Below are 18,894 nucleotides of genomic sequence, written 5' to 3'. Positions count from 1 at the left end.
TGCAACTGCTCAATAAAACCCGGTTCAGTTTTCAGCAAGTCGTTGCGAGGGGTTTGGATTCCCTGCTTTTCAATCACTTTCAAATGATTAAGAAAAACTGTTTATTCATAAAAGAATTTGTCAACATTTAACATATTTACAAGATTTTTTACAAGTAAAAATTACTTTTCAGTAATTTGTTACTGAAAAGAACAGCTAAGAAAAAAAAGGAGAAATTAATAAATAAACAATACTAAACGGATAAGAACAGGATCTGACTTGATTGGAAAACAGAGAGAAAGAAAATATGATCTCATCAATATCAGGGAGAAAATTTAAACGTCCTTTGAACTCTGAAGTGGTTCTGATTGAACAAAAGCAGCTTCCTGGTAGAGTTTCGCCGACCTTTCACACACGCCACGAAAAGGCTCACGGCTTCACAAATCAAAAAACAGACGGTCTTATTGCTGAAACTTTTTATGTCATTTATCTCAGTGGAGCAGTCTCTTCCTGCTGTAAGTCTTCCCCGTGTTGGAGCGCCTCGCTGGCTGGGAGAGGCTGAGAGGAGAGAGCTCCGGCTCACGTTCCGTTTTCCCAGATGAGGCTTCGTCTGGAAAATTCAGGGGGAAAAAATATAAAGCTACTATAAGATGTTCGCATAGATACATCGCATGTCGAAGCATTACCTATAAAATCTGTTTTCTTATGGGTGGAGCCCGTTTTGCCCCTAAATAGCAGCGGAGACTGAGTGAGGGCCAAGATGCCGCTGGGCGTTACTGGTTTTCTGCCGTTCCGACTGGGAGGAGTCGCTGCTGCTGGGAGAGGACCAAACAAAAGCAGGTGAATTAATAACGAAGCTTTTCTCTGTGTACCGTCACAATGTCTGTCATCAATGACTTGATATAGAAAATAATTGTTTCTTTTTGTCATCGCAATAGTACCACAAAATATCACAATGAAATTCTAAGTCCATATCACCCAATCCTACTCTATATTCTTCTAAATTATTGCTAGACCTAAAATTTAAACGTCTAGTTTTAATGTATATACAAAAATATTGCAATTTTAAATATCTGACATACATTCATTCTACAAACTGCTTAAAGATATTGCTTACTTGACTCAGTATTTCCAGTTTCACACGCCCAGATGATTTCAGCTGAATCGGCACTGTTTGTCCCTTCAGCCAGCTTGGTCATCCAATACAAATCCTCCATGGGGGAAAGAGGCGGCACCTTTGCTGCCACAGAGGGCGACTCTTTTTCTGCTGCGCTGCTCAAATGTTCTTCGGTGTCTTCGAAGTCCTGCAGGCGACTGACTCCGAGCTCAGCCTCCTCCAGCAGCTCCTCCAGCCGCGGCTCCCCTTTCGGGACCCGATCTTTGCCTCCAAATGCCTCGAGTTGAGGCCTCTTCCTGCGCGGCCAGCTGTTCAGGTTGTCCGTAGTTACTTTGCCCATGCTCTGTGGCGAAGGGGTAAGTGGGATGATGTCTGCCACTGCTACTGCCACTGGAGAGTAGCGCGTAGGCGTGTAGGACTGGCAGATGTACGTCTGGACGCTGCTGCCTTTTCCAGGAGTACTCTTGGCTGGAGTGACGTGAGTGCAGAGAGACGGCGAGGAACAAGCGGCGTCTTTGTGTTTGGCCATTAAGGTCAGGGGGCTTTCCACGAGAGGCTTAGTGCCGACCAAAGGGCTCTGTGAGTCTGGTTGAGAAGCACTCCCAGAAGAGATGTCGTCGCCATTCATGGAATCTGTCCGTTTAATTTTGAGTTTCGGAAGTCCCGACGTCTGCATTTCCAGTTCCACTTGGTAGCTGAGAGGGTTCGGCGCAACTGAGGATTTCTTGGATCTCGCTAAGTTTCTGGGAGAAGAGAATCGAGGGGAGTCATTTCCATACCCCAAACGAGCGGCGGCCTCCCTCTGCCGGCGGTCGGGGGTTTGGCGGAAGCCGTAGCTGCGCCCCGACGTATTCTGGGGTGGCAATGGGGAAGCCGTCTTCGCAGGACAGTCGGGACTAGACGCACTAGGCTTCCTTGAGAAGCTAATGTTCATCTTTATACCCTGGTTAAACTGAGTCTTGACAACCGTAGCGTCGACGATGTCCAGACTGTCTGTGGTTGTGGAGTTACAGTGAGAAATCTGCGATTCAGTCTGGAGACTGGAGTCGGGTTCGGAGCACTGAGATGTTTCAGTCTTCTCCTCTGATGAACTGTTAGGAAGTCTATCCCCCTCGGGCGGTGGGTATGCCACCTCTGTGGGTGATTCAGTGTTTGGCTCTTTCCTCGGGGTTCGTCCGGAACGAGTGATCATTTGATGAACGGGACTGGGAATCTTTGCTTTAGTTCTGATTTTGCGCTGAGGTGAATTATGGGTTGAAGATGCCAAAGGCGGCGTAGGAGTTCTTTCCAGATGAACCGCCCCATTTACAGTTGTGTTACATATCGAAGATCTCAGAATCTTTTCTGGAGTCAGTAAGTCTTGTTCGGACAGCCGTACCAGGCTTACTTGGCAGAACTTATCCGGGGTCTTAAAAATGTCTCTTTTAGCGTTAGTGCTTTGTTCTGGACTATGGAGCTTGCTGGGAGTCCTCATGTATCTCAGAGAGTTAAGAGGAGTTGTATTTGGTGACTTGGGGACTTTAAAAGTTGAAAGTTCTCCCTTCACTGTACATTTCTGAGGAGAGGGAGACCATGTGACACTCTTCTTGGGAGTCTTGGATAACGGGCTAAGATTACATAATCCAGAAGCTTTGACTGGAGTCCTAAGAATGCCCTTTAAAGGACTTTGTTTACTTGGCGTATTTACAAAGACAGACTCTTTGCCTGGAGATATCAGAGGACTGGTCTTCAGAATACTACCAAGTTCAGAAGTATCAGCTACAGGACTTTCTGCAACCGTAGAAACTTGGGTTTTAGATGATAGCAGGTTCTGGGGTGTTCTTGGCGTCTTGGGAGATACATTTCTTCCACGTCTCTTGGGTGATTTTGATGGTGTTTTGTTTGGACTCTAAATATACAGCAAAAACATCATATAAGCAATGAAAAGTGACAGTTATTCAGCACAAATTATGATTTTAAATTATTTATATCCCTGGCAGATTTGCACTTAAAATTACTTTTTTTCAACTAAGAATTTTGTTTCTGACAGGAAACGAGTCAGGCATCTTGTAAAAAATATAGTACTATAAAATTATTACATAATAGAATTTGTGCTTCCTAAAACAAAAAGATATTTAAAGGCTTCAGATCTTAGTCTAACATTTAAATTGGTGAAACCTGTAAAAACAATGAATAAGACCCTTTAGGACCTATATCTCCACAGAAATTTTCAGACTTCGTCCAGACAACTGACAAAAAATTTGCACTTGGCTAGCTAGCAAGTGAATATTAGCAGCTAGATAGCCATAGCTTTAGCTATCTAGAGTCACAGAACATAAGGAAAATGTGTACGTGCGAGTCAAACTTTCTCCAGCAGAAATGTCCAGCAGGGGGAAAAAAATAATACATCAAAAATACGAGATTAAACAGTCCCACAAGGTCTCACTCTAAGGTCAACTTACTTTTAAAAGAAACAAAAAAACATTTAAGAGATCTGAAGGCCTTATCTTTATGTGAATTTAAGACTTAAGGATGTTACTTTAGTTCAATTCTGGCAAAATCCTTCAATAATGAAAAGCCAAAGTATTCAAAGTGTGAGATATTTGGGTATGAATTAAGATAAATTACCTCAAAAACACTGGAGTCTGAGGACAACAGAGACTGGGTGACTCGGTTTTCACCAAACTGGTCACTGGGTGACTCGGCAGCGCTGAACAGAAGACGCAAGGGAGACTGGACTGTTTTTACATTAATGCTACAGATTTTGCTGTCGCTGAGTGGAAGCTGAGATGAAGAAAGAGCTTTCTCCAAGTTCCTGGAGCGAGGCTGAGAACTTGAGTAGAAAGCGCTTGAGTGTCTTCTAGCAAATTTCTTTAATCTGGGGCTCCTTCTCAGGTCTGACAGAAAATCACAAAGAAAAGGAAAATTACATTTTGTGGTTTGAAATCACGTTTACATTGTATTAAGCAAGTATCTTCCAAATAAAATACTTAAAATGATGATTTAATCCTACATAAGAATGCTTTCTGCACGATAAACTTAAGCACAACTTTAGAGGAACACAAATGAATCGAGATGAAACCAAGAGGACAGAGATTTTTCATTAATTAATGATCAAAATAAAATTGTGACATTTTTTATAGTTGTCAACAATAAATACCAGCAGGTTTAAGTTTGAGAGATAAAAAACAATCTGCCTAAAACTGAGGTTGGTGGATCTCTAAGAACCTTAAGAAAAAAAAAGGCAACACTGAATTTAGGTCCATTTATTCATCATTCATATAACAAATTGTGTCCCAGATTATTGAATTCAAAAAAGAAAAATAAAATGAATTTTTTCTGAAAAGAATAGCTTAATTCACAAATAAATTATGTGATGTACAAAAAGGTCATTTAAAATTACCTTCGGCTGGTTTTACTGGTGACTCTTCTATTATGCACTCCCCTTTATGGTCAGATTTCCTGTGAAAAATAATTTATTAACTGAACCAAATATTGCTCCTTTGCACATGGCTGCAGTTAGGTCCAGGTAATAAAACAGAAATAACAGGAGAACGACTGAAACATACCTCCCTGTTTTCAGGCGCCGTAAGAGGCGACTGGACACCTGCTTGTGGAGAGGCGTCTCACACACCTTCTTTGTGAGAAGTTTGTGCTTTTCTGAAAAGGAAAAAAAAAAAAAACCTGCTAATATATTTTTAAAAATACAGCAATTTAAAAAAACTGACGTTTTTGTTCAATCTCAGAAATCTGAATACCAAGTACCACAGCCTGACAATGGAAAACAGTGGGCATTTCATGCAATAGACCAAATTACCTTCAGATTCAAGAGGACGCTTCCGTTTCAGTCCTTCCACAGCAGAGACAGACTGGGTCCTTGGTAGTCTCCTTTTTGTGGAAGGCGAAACATTCTTTTGGTTGAAGAGATTTCTTCTTACTTTGGTCACCTCTGTGAACCGATAGATGTATGTTGAGAAGCTTTGACACTTACTTGGCAATTTGACATTTTGAAAATAATGGAACAATCAATTTCAAAGAAACCATTTTTTTTTTTTTTTTCTTTTTCTTTTGGCCGTATCAAAATTGGTTTATTTTGCAAAACTGCAATGCAAACACTTTTTTTGCATCACAAGTCACATGATCAACAACCCAATATTGCCGCTGGTGCAAACTACAAAGAAGACGACGGCAGGAAGTAGATATAGGAGGATTATCGCGTGACCAAACTTATCCACACGTGATTTTTTAATTGCGTTTCATATTTAACAGCACAATTGTCAAAATTGTTGTTTTTCAGAATATCGACAAAGCTTTGCACATATTTGTAAACACAGCTGCTGATAATATGGCGGCAGTTGCTTAAAGCAGCATAAAAAAAGCTTTAGGATGCAAGAAAAAGTGCTACGGTGGTCAGTTTGGCGTTTCAGTTCATAGCAGCAGATGTCAGCTGGCAGAATCTAGTTTATTAATCTGTTGTACAAAGTCAAGCATCCACCTGATGCTGCAACAGAACAGAATCAGAGTCAACACTGTTCATAATCTTTTGTGACAAGATGATGAGTCGTATTATATTATATCTTCATATTATAAAGTGAGAAACAAATGTCTAGTCTGATTCCGAAGGAGCCACTTTATGGTTTCTATACATACCTTGTGCTGGTTGTTTCTGAGGTTGTTGTACTTCTGCAGGCTTCTCCACAGCAGGGGAGACCTTCATTTTGGACTGAGGGGAAAAAAAAAAGAAGTTTGAATTAAGTGCTTGGCTCATCAAGAATTAATAATTAATCATTTGTTCACTCATTTGTTTTCAACCAGTTTTTAACTTGTATTGGTGTGAAAAATAAGTCTTCCTCACTTCCTCACTTGCATGTTTCTCACACTTTGGTTTTTTTAAAAATCGAACCAATTGAAAAATTAGAGACACAAGTAAACAGAGACTGCAGTTATTAAATGAAGCCGTTTCAGAAAGCTTGCTGAGCTTGGTGGTCCGGCTGCCCACCGTGTCTTTGAGTTAAAGTTAACAGGAAAATTGAAAATATGACGTGTCCTGTTGCAAGACATCATATTAGCACCTACACATCAACTAAAAAGTATCAAGAAAAGACAAACATGAAAAATGCATTTAAAATGATTAATTGTTTGCACTTCAGTTGTTTCATCCTAAGTGTCCAAATTTTTTTGATCAGTGACTTGTTGCTGAAGTTGTTACTGTTTCATTAAAGACATTTTTAACCTGTTTTTGCCATCACTGTTACTGGAATAAATTATTAATATTATTTTTTTTAAACCTATAATAACAAACAACGCTCAGCCTGGTGTGGGAGCAAGTAAAGTCTGGTGGCCCGCCAGGCTGATCATACACTGTGGGAAACCCTGAGTTTATTACTAAGGGGGAAAAAAAATCAAAATCCACATGGCTCTCTGTAAAAAGTGAAATCTAAACAAAAATGAATTAATAAAAACAAAAGGAACTAACTGCTCTTGTGATCTTCTTGGGCAGCTGTATTTGACGAAGACTCTGTGTGGATTCAGTCATGCTGCGATGTCGAGTCAACATCCCACTCCTGCACAGAAAACAAATTAAAGCGAGTTATAAAACATACCCCTGAAGGTTTAGCATATGTTTTTTTTCAATTAAAAAAACAAAAACAACAGCAACGCTGTTAATTTTACGACACTCCTTTCAATATTTTTTGAATTTCTCTGAGCATTTTTGAAAAAACCCGCCTCCTCTTGTTGGCCGAACGGTTCCGCAGGTCGTGCAAGCCGTCGTCAGAGACGAGGCTCTGCGCCGAGATGGCATGCGAGGAGGCAGAGGGAGAGATGCTGTCCTTGGCAACAGAGTCATCGCTGAAGAAGTCAGCAGGCAGAACGGCCACCAGGGCGTCAGGGAGCTGAGTGCCCAGGTTGTTGTAGACGTCTGCAAGCACTTGCGGAACAGCAGTCAGGAAGCTGTCAGGATGGAGAAACAACACTTTTGTTTTTAGTTCTTGAGAAGCATTTAAATATGGCACTTCTTCTCCTTTAGGACTGTTGGAAACTAAAAACAAAAGAGAATAAAATAAAAAATATGTTATGTACTAAATATAAATTTGGTGTTTTAGTTTGGCTTTTGTGAGTTACCTCAAACTATGGATTCAAGTATTTTAATTCAAACCGAAATTATTTTTTTCAAATTTCTATATGAAAAAAAAATTGTTTTATGACAAACTGAGTGACATGTTTCAAGTATTTATTTCTGTTCATCATTATACAAAAAAGTGCAAGCGAAAGAGTCAGGAGTATCAGTTTATGGAGCAATCTTAACAGAGATAAAACAATCTAAATTGCAATATGCCACTGAGTAAGTTGATGTCTTTTGAGGAAAACAGCTAATTTTGTTTTTATGTGACTAGCTGGCAGAAGTTTGCGCTTCTTTTTGTTCATTTTTATATGATTTATTTTAGTTATTATAGCAGTAGTTTATTATATAAACTATTCATTTTCATTATATAGTGAATGAAACAAAAAATGAATGAAATGGAGAAAATGTCATGAACTACAGTGGCCCAGAAAGGTCAACAAAATCCAGAAGCTACAAGGTAACAGTCAGAAGCCACACAGAAACTATGCTAAAACAGAAGTTAAGCTAACAAGTCTACCATAATGTGTGTAGCTGTTTTATTTTCTCTTGCATTTTCTTGACCCTTTTAGGCCACTGTAAAGAACGCCCGTCTCTGTAGAGGTGCACACTCACCCTGGGAGGACTTCGTCCTGAAGAAACCTTGCTAGGCACGCCGGGTCTTTTGTCAATGAGATTATTCTGAGCATTTCCGCCACCTGACAAAAGACAAAACATATTAAAGCTGGAGAAAAACACAAGACAGTTCTATGGACGGGACTGTTGACCCTTCTACCTCCTCCGCCATTCGATCTGCATCCGAGCGGGATTGCTTGGAAGCGAAACGTCTGCACAGCTCCAGCCGTAGCATCACTTGCAGTTGGCACCTAGAACGGTTTGATTAGTCGGATTAGTTTGAGCTAAACGATCCAGATACGGCACGAGGACAGAGAGATGAGGAGGAATGGGTCACTCACTCTCTGACTTTGCTCTCAGCGTCGACAGCACCGGGGTACAGTTGGCGGATCGATTTGCCAGTCTTCATGAGGTGCTGTTCCACAAGCGAAGACGCCTTTTCCTACAGATGAGACGATGTGGTTTGAGAATGAACTTCATCTCAGCTGAGTTTACCTAATTTTGCCTTCAGATCATGTCATTTATTCACCATCTTTGACTTTGTAATCATTTCCTCATTTTGAATAAACATATTATTTACTACATGAGCAGTGGGAAACTTTAAACTGATGTATACATTAGACAGTTCATTTGAGTCAAGTGAAACTGGATTTAAAAATAAATAAAAGTTCATGAAAAAGTATAAATGACAGACCAACTATGATCAATTGTGAAATTTGAACAACTGGAGAATCTTAAAGATTTTGCAGTAGAGCTGGGCGGACTTAAAATGTTGAGTGAAAAGTTGTTTTAATGAGAAAAACAGCTTTGATGGAGTTATCTGGATTTGGCATGACTAGGCCGGTCCATTTACAAGCAGACAGAATAATATCAAAGTTCTGCTACTGATAAGTTGAGACTGATGTGCAAAAAGGTAAAGTATTATCTGTAAAAAATTATATTAAACAACAACTTCACAAGTTGCTCAATAGTCCTCCATTTATTGTTCTTTTTATGTTACAGTTCTTACAAAATTACGACTTTATTCTGGTAAAATTAGGATTTTATTTTTGTAAATAAAAACAAAAACATCTCAGCCCGACCCTTAGTCATAAAGTTGACCATATATTCCATACCTAAATAAAAACAAGATGGCCACCCTGACATCGCTATAAAATATGAAAATCCAAGGAGCTTAACGGTGAAAATAAACCAGGATTTTTCAAAAATTACATCTTCAAAAGCTTAATAAAATTGACTTATCACCCAGCCCTGGTCTGCAACAAAAACAAATCTTTGAGGTAAAACAACAACAACAAAAAAACAACAACATTGTGTCACCTTCCAGTCTGATTCTGCAGCCAGAAGTGTTTTTATGGCATCGAGAAGCTGCTGAGCGCTGGTCAGGAGAGACGAGTCTCTCTCTGCTACCGTCTTGTCGTAACTAGCCTTCAAGTGGCACAGCAGCTCTTTCTCACTAGAAAAACCTGAGAAACAGAAAAACAAAGCAGCAAAAGTTAGTATGAAACGTGTTATTCAAGTAGATAGCAAAAAACTATTTAGAAGTTTGACTTACTGAGCGCGCTCGCTGCTGCAGGTTTATTCCTGTCACTTAGCCGCCTCTTCCCGGCTCTGACGGCGCCCAGCGGCTCGGCCTCGCTCTGACTCTTCTGAGCTTTCACGTTCAGCCGTGCCACGTTCAGCATCTGCAGCGAGCGACTCATTGTCTTCATCTTCTGCTTCACCGGCGTACGATGGGCGCCTCCTGCAGGGCAAAGAGCCAAAGAAAAGGAGGTTTAAACAAACAAAAAATAGACGTGGAACAAAAATACCCTTGAAAAATGGCTTTGGATTTTAAAGTAGCTGGATTTTGAGAAGGAGGTGGAAATAATAATTTTCTATATAAAAAAATGAGTTTGCGTACGTTTCTTCCCCTTTTTGCTGACCGACTCCTTGTACAGTTCAGACAGACCTCTGACCAGATCCTGCTGACCCTCAAAAAGATCCTCAGCCGACCCCTCATCTGGTACGGCGTGGAGCAATCTGCAAACAAACATTTAAGAAGAAACATTTGTTTCTCCTTTCTTCATGTTCCAAACCTGGAAGTAAATCTGGAGGAAGTGCAACACTAGTTCCGTTTCCGTCACAAACGTGCATTAAATTTAGTCAGTATTTCACTAACGCGTGAGAAAACAAACAAACAAAACAAAACCACAATTTTGCAATTACAGTGTTTCCGTTAAATAAGAAACAATTAAAATTACATGCAAGTCATTTTGTTTGTGTGATAAGTCATTAAAAAAAACATCATTCTCCAACTACTTCCTGTTGTTTTCGTGGTTTGGACCAGTGGCAACATCTGGCTGTTGGTCATGTGACTCGTGCGATAGGAAAGTAGTGTTTCCGCTGCAGTTTTGCAAAATACACTGATTTATATAGGGCCAAAAAAAATCATTTCAATTTATTTTTGAAGTGTCAAATTGCACAATAATATGGTGAATAGAAACATAGCTAGTGATTGTAATGCCTTCAAAGCAGATTCAGATCATGTGTTAATAAATCTGTTAAAACATGTTAAAGCAGAGTTATTCATAAAATGCTGTATAAAAAATATTTTGTTAATGACAGAAAAATGTTTTTTTATCATTACATAAAAGTTACACCAGTTAGTCTGTTTTTATGTTTTCTTATGCTCTCCTCACAATGCAACGTTGTTTTACACAGAAGCTGCTTCTGCAAATAAAAAAAATTCAAAAACCAAAACGATATTAAGCAGATAGGTATGTTTGTAACAGTACAAATGAAAAAAAGCAGCCAATAAAGAGCAAAAACCCATTCTTTGGGGTAAGAAACAAATATCCAGAGAGAAAGTCTAGAATGACACCTTCACACAATTTGTGTTGTGATGTAAACTGAGTTTTCATTTTAGGCAGATATTCCTTCGCCACTGCCAGAAATGCAGCTGAAAAAACAAAGCCTACTCAACAGCAGCAGCCTTTAAATAAATAAATCAGAATTCCTCTTGTACCTCATTGATTCCATTAAATTGGTGCTGACTCCTGACTGATCCGACTGTGGGAACCATGCTTCTAAGGTGTGTGTCGTTGGTGACCAGAGGCTCAGCTCCTGCACGGCCCACTCAGGTGCAGGAGGGTCCCGGATCTCGTCTTTACAAGAAACAAAAGCAAATTTACATACGGCGTTTAAACTGAACGTAGCATTAAAATCATGTTGCTACACCAACGTTATTTATATATCAGGGTCGGATTCTCAGACAACATACAATACGTACTAACATCTGCAGTCAGTTAAACTGAGCAAAAAACTCTTTTGTCTTATGTTGTAAATTTGTCCTTACTGTACAGTCTCTTATTCTTATAATTTTTTTAGTTATTGTGCATGATCCCAATTACATAAACTTTGCCCGCTGTGAGGTAATAAAGAGTATTACTCTACTGTTCTGATATTTTGATAATTTTTTTAATTGAATTGGTTTGGTCACTGCTCTGAGTGCGCATACTCTCGTTAAATTAATTTATGATTATTTGAATAATCAATTAATCACAATCAATCCGTTTAATTGTTTCACGTTCAGTTTGCCTTAATTCCTACCATTGGTCCCGTCGCCGTCCTGGTTCATTATGTCATAGACCACACCCAGAACGCTGTTCACCACTTCCGGCAGGTCAGCAGAGGTTTCCGCTTCGATGGGGGCGGAGATGTTCGTCTTCAGCAGTTGGTCGTGCTGGAGGATGGTCGGCTGGATAACAGTGAGCAGGGCTGTGGAGGGGGACAGCGGGGAGAGGATGGCGGGACACGACAGCCCACTGTGACTGACTTCAGAAAACTGCGGAAACAATTAAAGCAGGGAATGAAAAGATTGGCATCGGCCAAACGAAAAGTTATTTTGCTTAAACATCAGACATGGTGCTGCGATAAATGCTCTCATTCTGTTTGTGTTTGAAAACATTTCATTTTTGGTTCCGTTTTGTGGTTTAGCCCCACGCAGCTCAGCTTTAAAGACAGATTTGACTTTTTTTTAAAGAACTACATCAAAAGAAGAAGGTATTCCTTTGCTTTGAGCTAGCACTAGAACTAACCTGGAGGAGAAAAAAATTGAATTGTAATTAACTTAGGGCTAAAAAAACCCAAAAAACCAAATGCAATATTTAGACTGGATTTTAACAAGATTGTTTAACTTTCATTGCTGGATTTTGTTGTCGTGTTTCAGGTCATTGTCGCGATTTCCACTTTACAGCGTTGCGACTAAGACAGAAAACTTCATTAGGGCTGAAAAGAGTCTAAAACATAAACTCTTTAAATATTACTCCAAAAACCCCTTGCCGTTCCTTTATTATGTAATAGATATAAAAACTATCATGTGGATAAATGTCAGCTTCTCTCTGGCCTCTCACCATGTGAAGTGAAAGAGCGGACAGCTGTGTGAAGAGAGGCAGGAAGGCAGCCGCTTCCTGGACGCTGCTGCTGGAGAGCTGAAGCAGCCAGGACTCTGTGGGAGTTTGAGTCAGGCATGAGGGGCCCCAGCCTGGCAGCGCCCCCTTCAGGTACACCTCTGCGGACTCCTGCAGAAGACGCTGGCCTCGGCACACCGGCTCCACCACAACATGGCAGCTGTGAGACGCGTTTCCTAGAGAAGTAACGAATAAAAAAACACAACGCAGAAAATAAATCAGCAAGTTTATTTATGAACATATGCAGACATGCTTTATTTCTATCACGTAAATTATATGTTTAGCTGTTTCACAACATGTTTGGTCATTTTAATGGTATCGTTTGTGTTCCATGTGGGAATGTTTTAGAGAAGCAACAAAAAAGATTGTTTCAGTTTATATTTGGAACGATTAATAACTTATATGGCTTAAAAACAAAATCTCTAAATGTTTTACTTATTTCCCTTAAAAAGAAATTACAAATTAAATAAACTACTTTTAAAATTGGTTTTTATTTCAGTCATCCCTTTTGTGATTTGACCTGAATTCAAGGTCCAAAAGAACAGAAGCTGTAAAAACACTTGCGAAACAAGCTGGTAGTTTGTGTGTGTGCGGACATCATTCTGATCTCAGGGAACACAGGGAATGCTTTGGTGGAAAAAAAATCCAGACTTTTACTGATCATCAATTTATCTCCCAGATCTATTTACAGGTAAAGTGAACTTAAAAAAAAAAAAAAAAAAGATATCTGGATAAATGACTCAAGTTACAATATTTTGGAAAGCTTTGGAAAACATTCTGGGTTTCCACGAACCGTGATCCCATCGTAAAACGGCGTCTGCGGCAGGAAAAGCCAGGCGGTATAGCCTCTCTGACGACAGCAGGAAGCCCACGCTGGAGCTGATCAGGGATGATTCCCTCCTGAGTCCCGGGTCGGAGTTGTGATTGGAGCAAAGGTTCAACAGAGCCACCAGGGGGATCACTCTGCCGCCCGCTTGGGCCAGAACTGCGGACAGCTTGTCGAAACCAAAGCTGTCCTCGCAGCTTATGACCTGAAACGAGACAAAAGGTTCCGCAGGAGATGAGTGAAGAAGGACATTTCGAAATCAACGTCGAAAACACAATTTCAAAACGCATCCCTCTGTGCGTCTATAGAATGATGATGTTTCTTTTCAATAATACTCTAAATTATTCCATGGGTCTGTACAGGCCTGTCACAGTAAACAAATCAATTAATCGCATGATACACTAAAACAAATTCGTTATTTGTCATTTTCTCGTTTTTCTCTTTCATTCTGGCGCTTTGGTCTCAATTATTCTTTTTTTGAAAGACAGTTTTGTCTACAGAGACTTCAGAATTCAGTCCATTTGTTGTTTCTGTTGTTTTGTTTATGCGTTTTGGATTTTTAAAATGTCTTCCAGTTCCAATGTTTAAATGGTCACAAAATGTGATGTTTATCGATCTTTGAGAAAGTGTTCTTGCATTATTCTTCCATAATTACTATAGTATTACTTGAAAAGTTTTATTGTCTGGCAAAATGTCTTATTGTGACAGGCCTAGGTCTGTACAGTTTTTGTTTTCCCCTTAAAGCTTACGTGTAAACAGAATTTTGATGGAAGCTATTTGATTGCAGCAAAAAGATTAGAATGCTAGTTTCTCTCCTACTTCCAAAGGAGATATCAATATAAAAATTATTGAAAGAATATCTTCGAATTAACAATATTAAAAATATCTTTGAAAAAGGAAAAAAAGAAAAAGAAAAAGTGGTCGACTTGTCAGGAGTGCCACTCAGTCTCTGAACTGACCTCAACATGTGGACGGGTGTCAATCCAGTGCAGAACAACTTGTTGCTGGGCAACCATGTCGTTGAGACTCTTCGGCAGGATACAATCGGTCACATCTGCCGACAGGCCGCCGTCTTTTGCGGATAGGTAATCCAGAAGATGAGCCCTCGAACGGGGACACCGTGAGACCACAAACACCATGTTCTTCCCGCTGCTGGAAGAGTCGCTTTCTTGAGACACGCCGGCCTTTCCTGTGACGCAGCCCGACTTCCTGGGTCTGAGTGAAAGTTTGGTGGGAGAAGTGATGTCCGGTCTGTCCCACTGGAAGTCCAGCAGAGTTTCCCTAAGAGCGTTTTGAACTGACACCGATTTGCTGAACTGCTGCTTCTGTTGGGAAGGACACGCTTTGTCCTTCGTGTCGAATCTCGCTTCAAGCTCTTGCTCAAAGTCCTCGAATGTTTTGTGTCGCAGCTCCTTGAAGTCGGATCCTCTCGATATGACGCTGGCGCTGCGACCAGCTTTTGCCTGGAAAAACGTATAGCCCCAGCGAACTTTCTCAAATCCATATTTGTAGCCGAAATGCAACAGGATGTACAACACTCCCCGTTTCACGAAGTTGTTTCGGACTTCCAGTGGATGGTCTGACGCGTGATCTTCATCATCAACATCGATAACGAACACCAGGTTGTGCAGAGCCATGATGTTACATTTAATGTCAATAAATGGCAAAACGGCATAAAAAACTTTGTACGTTTTGGTCAAAATGTTGACCAACAACACCGTCCCGGGGTTAGAAGTACATATACATCCGCTCTTTCACTTCATGAAATAACTTTACCTTAGTTTTAAGTGGGTCGTTTCGGTTAACTCCGTGTTTCCACGATAACAACTACCTGCTAGCAAACAACGTTGCGTTACAGCTGCACGAGCTTCGGTCAGATGTGACGCTTTACGAACGTTCTGACGGTTCTGTTTTAAATAACGTAAGGCCTGCGCTCTAAAGCAGACTCCCGGGACGGAAAATAGATACTTTCCACGCAGCTTGGAGAGCCCACACGACGTTACTCGCACACCTAAACTACATAATCGCCATTTTCTTCGTTGCTGTTCTTAACCGTTCGCGCTCCTTCAACATTTCTTCCGCCTCCAAATTCTAATTGGTTGGTTACTCATGACAACACCAGCGTGATTGGTCAAAAGTAAACTCAAGCGTGCGTCACGAGTCCTGTAAGCACACGTTCATTGGTAGGGGTCTCTTGTCAACTAAAGAGATTGACAGGAACAGGTTGCGTTAATTTTTTTTTCTACAGTATTGTTGTTAAAGCCTTAGAAAGAATTTCGAAAATCAGGTTTTTTTTCTTTTCTTTTAAAATCACTGTTATTTCTGAACAAAGTTAGTGGGTGGTCCATCCCGACACTAATTCAAACCTTCTACAAGAAATATTTCCAGTTAAAATGTTTCCTAATCTTACTTTTTAAAGAAGGCGGGTACGGTCGGGTTCTGCGAACCCCTAAAAGATTTAGTTGGGGTTACGCAGTACCTGCGAGAGAGGTGAGCGGCTGACTGCTGAAACAACAAACAAATCAATGGATACATTGTGCAGCCGTGACTGATTAGTTTTTCAAGAACAATCTAAAACACGACTTAATCAGATAATAAATAGTTTCTCTCCAATTCTTATTGTTTCTGAGCTGCCGAGATCAACTCAAAACCTTCAGCGATCGACGTGTTGAGTAACCCTGAACTAACTGAGCACGAACAGCTCAGAAACAATACGAAATGGGGGGGGAAGCTATTTATTATCTGATTGAGTCGTGCTTTAGATTGTTCTTGAAAAACTAATCAGTCTCGACTGATTAGTGCACTCACGGCTGCACAATGTATCCATTGATCTTTTCTTTTTACAGCAGACAGCCGCTCCCCTCTCCAACAGCTGTTACGTCGATCCTGGTTTCCCCATCACATGGGGCCCCCTCTCCACCCCACTGGAGGTCCCTCACCGTCATCTCGCCGCTCCGCACCGCCCAATACGCGCGTGCTCCTCACCTGGAGAACTACGGACACAGTGAAAGATCAAACATCGTTTCGGTAAAGTTGTGACACTTTCTACACGTTTTTGCGTTAAAATAAAATAATAATAATAATAATAACAGTTATTATTATTATTATTATTATTATTATTATTATTATTATTAACAATAATAATAATAACAGTTATTATTATTATTATTAATAATAATAATAATAATAATAACAGTTATTATTATTATTATTATTATTATTAACAATAATGATAATAATAATAATGATATAATAAAAATATTATTATTATATTTTACTACTAATAAATATTATTTTAAAACAATAAAAATTAATCATGATAAATATTATTGTTATTATTAATAATAATGTTATTATTATTATGGACTAATTTTAGTAATACACACCTTACAAATAATTAATTTTTTTAAATGTAAAATGCAAAAAGTTGTCGCATTATCACCATTCTGACAGACAAACTGCTGAACAGGAGAAGAGTTTGTTGTCTTTATGAAACCAAAACTTTCCCCTTTTTTATCTTTTGGCGTTGTGCAATTGGCTTAAAGATTTGAAAAAGCGAAATATCGACATTGGGAAAACTTCATAGAAAGGTCAAGCCAAGCCAGTGCTCTCCCCAAACCCGAGCTCCAAATTCAACATGGCTTCTGAAAACCGGGCGTACAAATGTGAACATTTTAACCATTTTAATCATAAAGATGGTTTTGATAGATTACAACGAACATTCAAATAACGTTGAGTATTTAACGTTTGGGGTTTCCTGCTAAAACCCCAATGCACTTGGAAACATGAAGCAACGTGGAATTGAGGTTTGAAAATTTGTTATTGTTATCATTATTTTCAATCTTTATCTGAAAAGTGAAGGGCACTTTTAAACATGCATAGGGCTGAAATACCCTTCCTTTCTGGGTCATCAGTTATTTCTAAGAGAGCTTGGCATTCTCTCTTTGTTTGCATTGCATTGCCTAAAAAGGGGAAAAATGTCCCGACTCTTTCACAGCAGGGCAGCGATATTGAGGTCTGGGGAGTTTCGTGACTTTTCAGGAAGGTGGATATTACAGTTCAATTATGTAAATTATAGATAAGCTCAAAACGAGCACATACTTCACGGAGATTTGTCAGGAAACTGAACAATAAGTTTGAAAGGTAAACCGCAACCTTTGCTTTGGATTTCTGGTCGCTTGTAACTCTACACCACTAGGGGGAGACAGAGAGCTTAAGCATGAAGCTTGGCGTCAGAAATTGCATTTATGACGCACTTCTCCCAAGAAACATAAATATCTGAACTTGGTTGTTTGTAAAAAATAAAATAAAATAAGAAAAACAAACTAAAACATCAATGGACCCTGCAAAATAATATTAAGGAATAAATCAACAAGTATTTGTGAGGCCGACCATCCTCAACAGATCGCAACGACTGCATTTGGTGAAGCTGCAAAATCTCACAGGGACATAAAATTGGCCTTTCAAATTTAGACTTTTTTCATTATTATTTGAATTAGGGCAATAAACATATTCTGAAAATGTTTGAATATTTTTAGAGTGCAGCATCTAAGGTGAAATATTTTTTTTAATAATCACATTTTGCATTCACTTTAATTCCATATTACATAAAACTCATTTATCCAGTGACTTTTATACCATAGCTGTCTCGGGTGTGTCCAGATTTGCCCTTAATTTATTTCTTAAACTTGTCTGAATACAGCAGTCGTTACCAAAGAAAGAATGACACCCCATTCCTAAAAAAAAAGAAAAAGAAGAAACAACTAACACTTAATTTATTCAGGTAAAATATGTAACTAGTGCATGCTTCATTTATTGTTGAGTTGGAAAAAAGGTGATTTTTGATTTAGAATTGTGTAATTTTTTATGAACCACTGAATTCCCCCTGCTGCCTCCCAACAAATGAAAGGACTACAACTGCACTTCCAGGGTCTGAAAGTGGCCAGCACGCCGCAGTTTGGACATCCCTTCTCCAGATTGTTCAGAGTTGCGAGGCCGGTAGGCTAATGGATTATTTAAGTTTGGGAACTCTGGTTTTCAAGCACAAACTCTGAGTTTGCATCTTAATTTCTGTATTTATTTGGCAATATATTCCAGAAATGTTTCCTGCTAAAACCCCAAGACCCCCAGGCAAGAGAAAAACAAAAACAATAATAATGATAATAATAATAAAGCTCATCACAAACAGGTTGTTTAGCATAATGTTCCCCAGGGTGTGGGTGGAATCGTTCTTGTTTCTCTTGTTCCAGAGAAAAAAGAAAAAGAAAACAAAACAAAAACGCTGCACCAGATATATTAGTCATGCTGATCTTTCTCTATGAGGACATCACCTATTACCCCGAATAAATTAGGTCTGATTAACGTCACAGAGCTGGGACAGTTTTCATTCGCTGCCATGTTTGAACCTTTTCTCCTCTGATCCAGCTAAAATAAACCATCAAACCTCGTCCTCTGCTCTGCCTTCTGTTTGTATTGAAAACAAGACACACGACTTGGCTTGTTTCTGGGGGACATTTCTCCTTGTTTTTGTGTTAGGAGCGATGTCAGAAACATCAGGGATGTTCAAACAACAAAAGGAATAACGTAAAAAAATAAATAAAAATAAAGCCAAAAAAGTAGTTTTTACTGAACAGGAGAGGAGCTGGAGCAGCTCTCTGATTGGTCTGTTTTCTAACTCAGTGGCTTAGTTCAATGGGAAAATACAACAACCTGACATTACTGAAAGTGCGTCAGCGGCTGAGCAGCAGATGCAGGTCAAGTACTGAGTGTTTGCACACGGGGTCAGCGGAAAGTTATCGGCCTTTTA

General features: G+C 39.5%; 1 protein-coding gene across 2 annotated transcripts; it reads right to left on the bottom strand.

Moving 5' to 3' along the window:
* Positions 1-87: 87 nt before the first annotated feature.
* ticrr (TopBP1-interacting, checkpoint, and replication regulator) lies at positions 88-15,967 on the bottom strand. Of its 2 annotated transcripts, none has more exons than XM_055035347.1 (21): positions 14,048-15,967; positions 13,056-13,293; positions 12,206-12,438; positions 11,403-11,637; positions 10,819-10,957; positions 9,715-9,833; positions 9,367-9,555; positions 9,132-9,277; positions 8,153-8,253; positions 7,972-8,062; positions 7,812-7,894; positions 6,803-7,027; positions 6,552-6,639; positions 5,726-5,798; positions 4,893-5,024; positions 4,645-4,735; positions 4,479-4,537; positions 3,704-3,972; positions 1,097-2,984; positions 666-794; positions 88-589 (listed from the first exon to the last, which is right to left on the bottom strand). In XM_055035347.1, exons 1-21 carry the CDS (start codon positions 14,723-14,725, stop codon positions 471-473), a joined length of 5,325 nt encoding a protein of 1,774 aa, XP_054891322.1. In that variant the 5' UTR covers positions 14,726-15,967; the 3' UTR covers positions 88-470. The 2 variants fall into 2 exon arrangements, with proteins under 2 accessions (XP_054891322.1, XP_054891331.1); XM_055035356.1 differs by having other exon boundaries at positions 666-791; positions 14,048-15,690.
* Between the last annotated feature and the right edge of the window lie 2,927 nt (positions 15,968-18,894).

The sequence above is a fragment of the Poeciliopsis prolifica genome, unplaced genomic scaffold, assembly GCF_027474105.1.
Source record: "Poeciliopsis prolifica strain line A6 unplaced genomic scaffold, Auburn_PproV2 SCAFFOLD001, whole genome shotgun sequence".
In the NCBI taxonomy this organism is placed as follows: Eukaryota; Metazoa; Chordata; class Actinopteri; order Cyprinodontiformes; family Poeciliidae; genus Poeciliopsis; species Poeciliopsis prolifica.
This window is presented reverse-complemented; position numbering and strand designations above follow the sequence as displayed.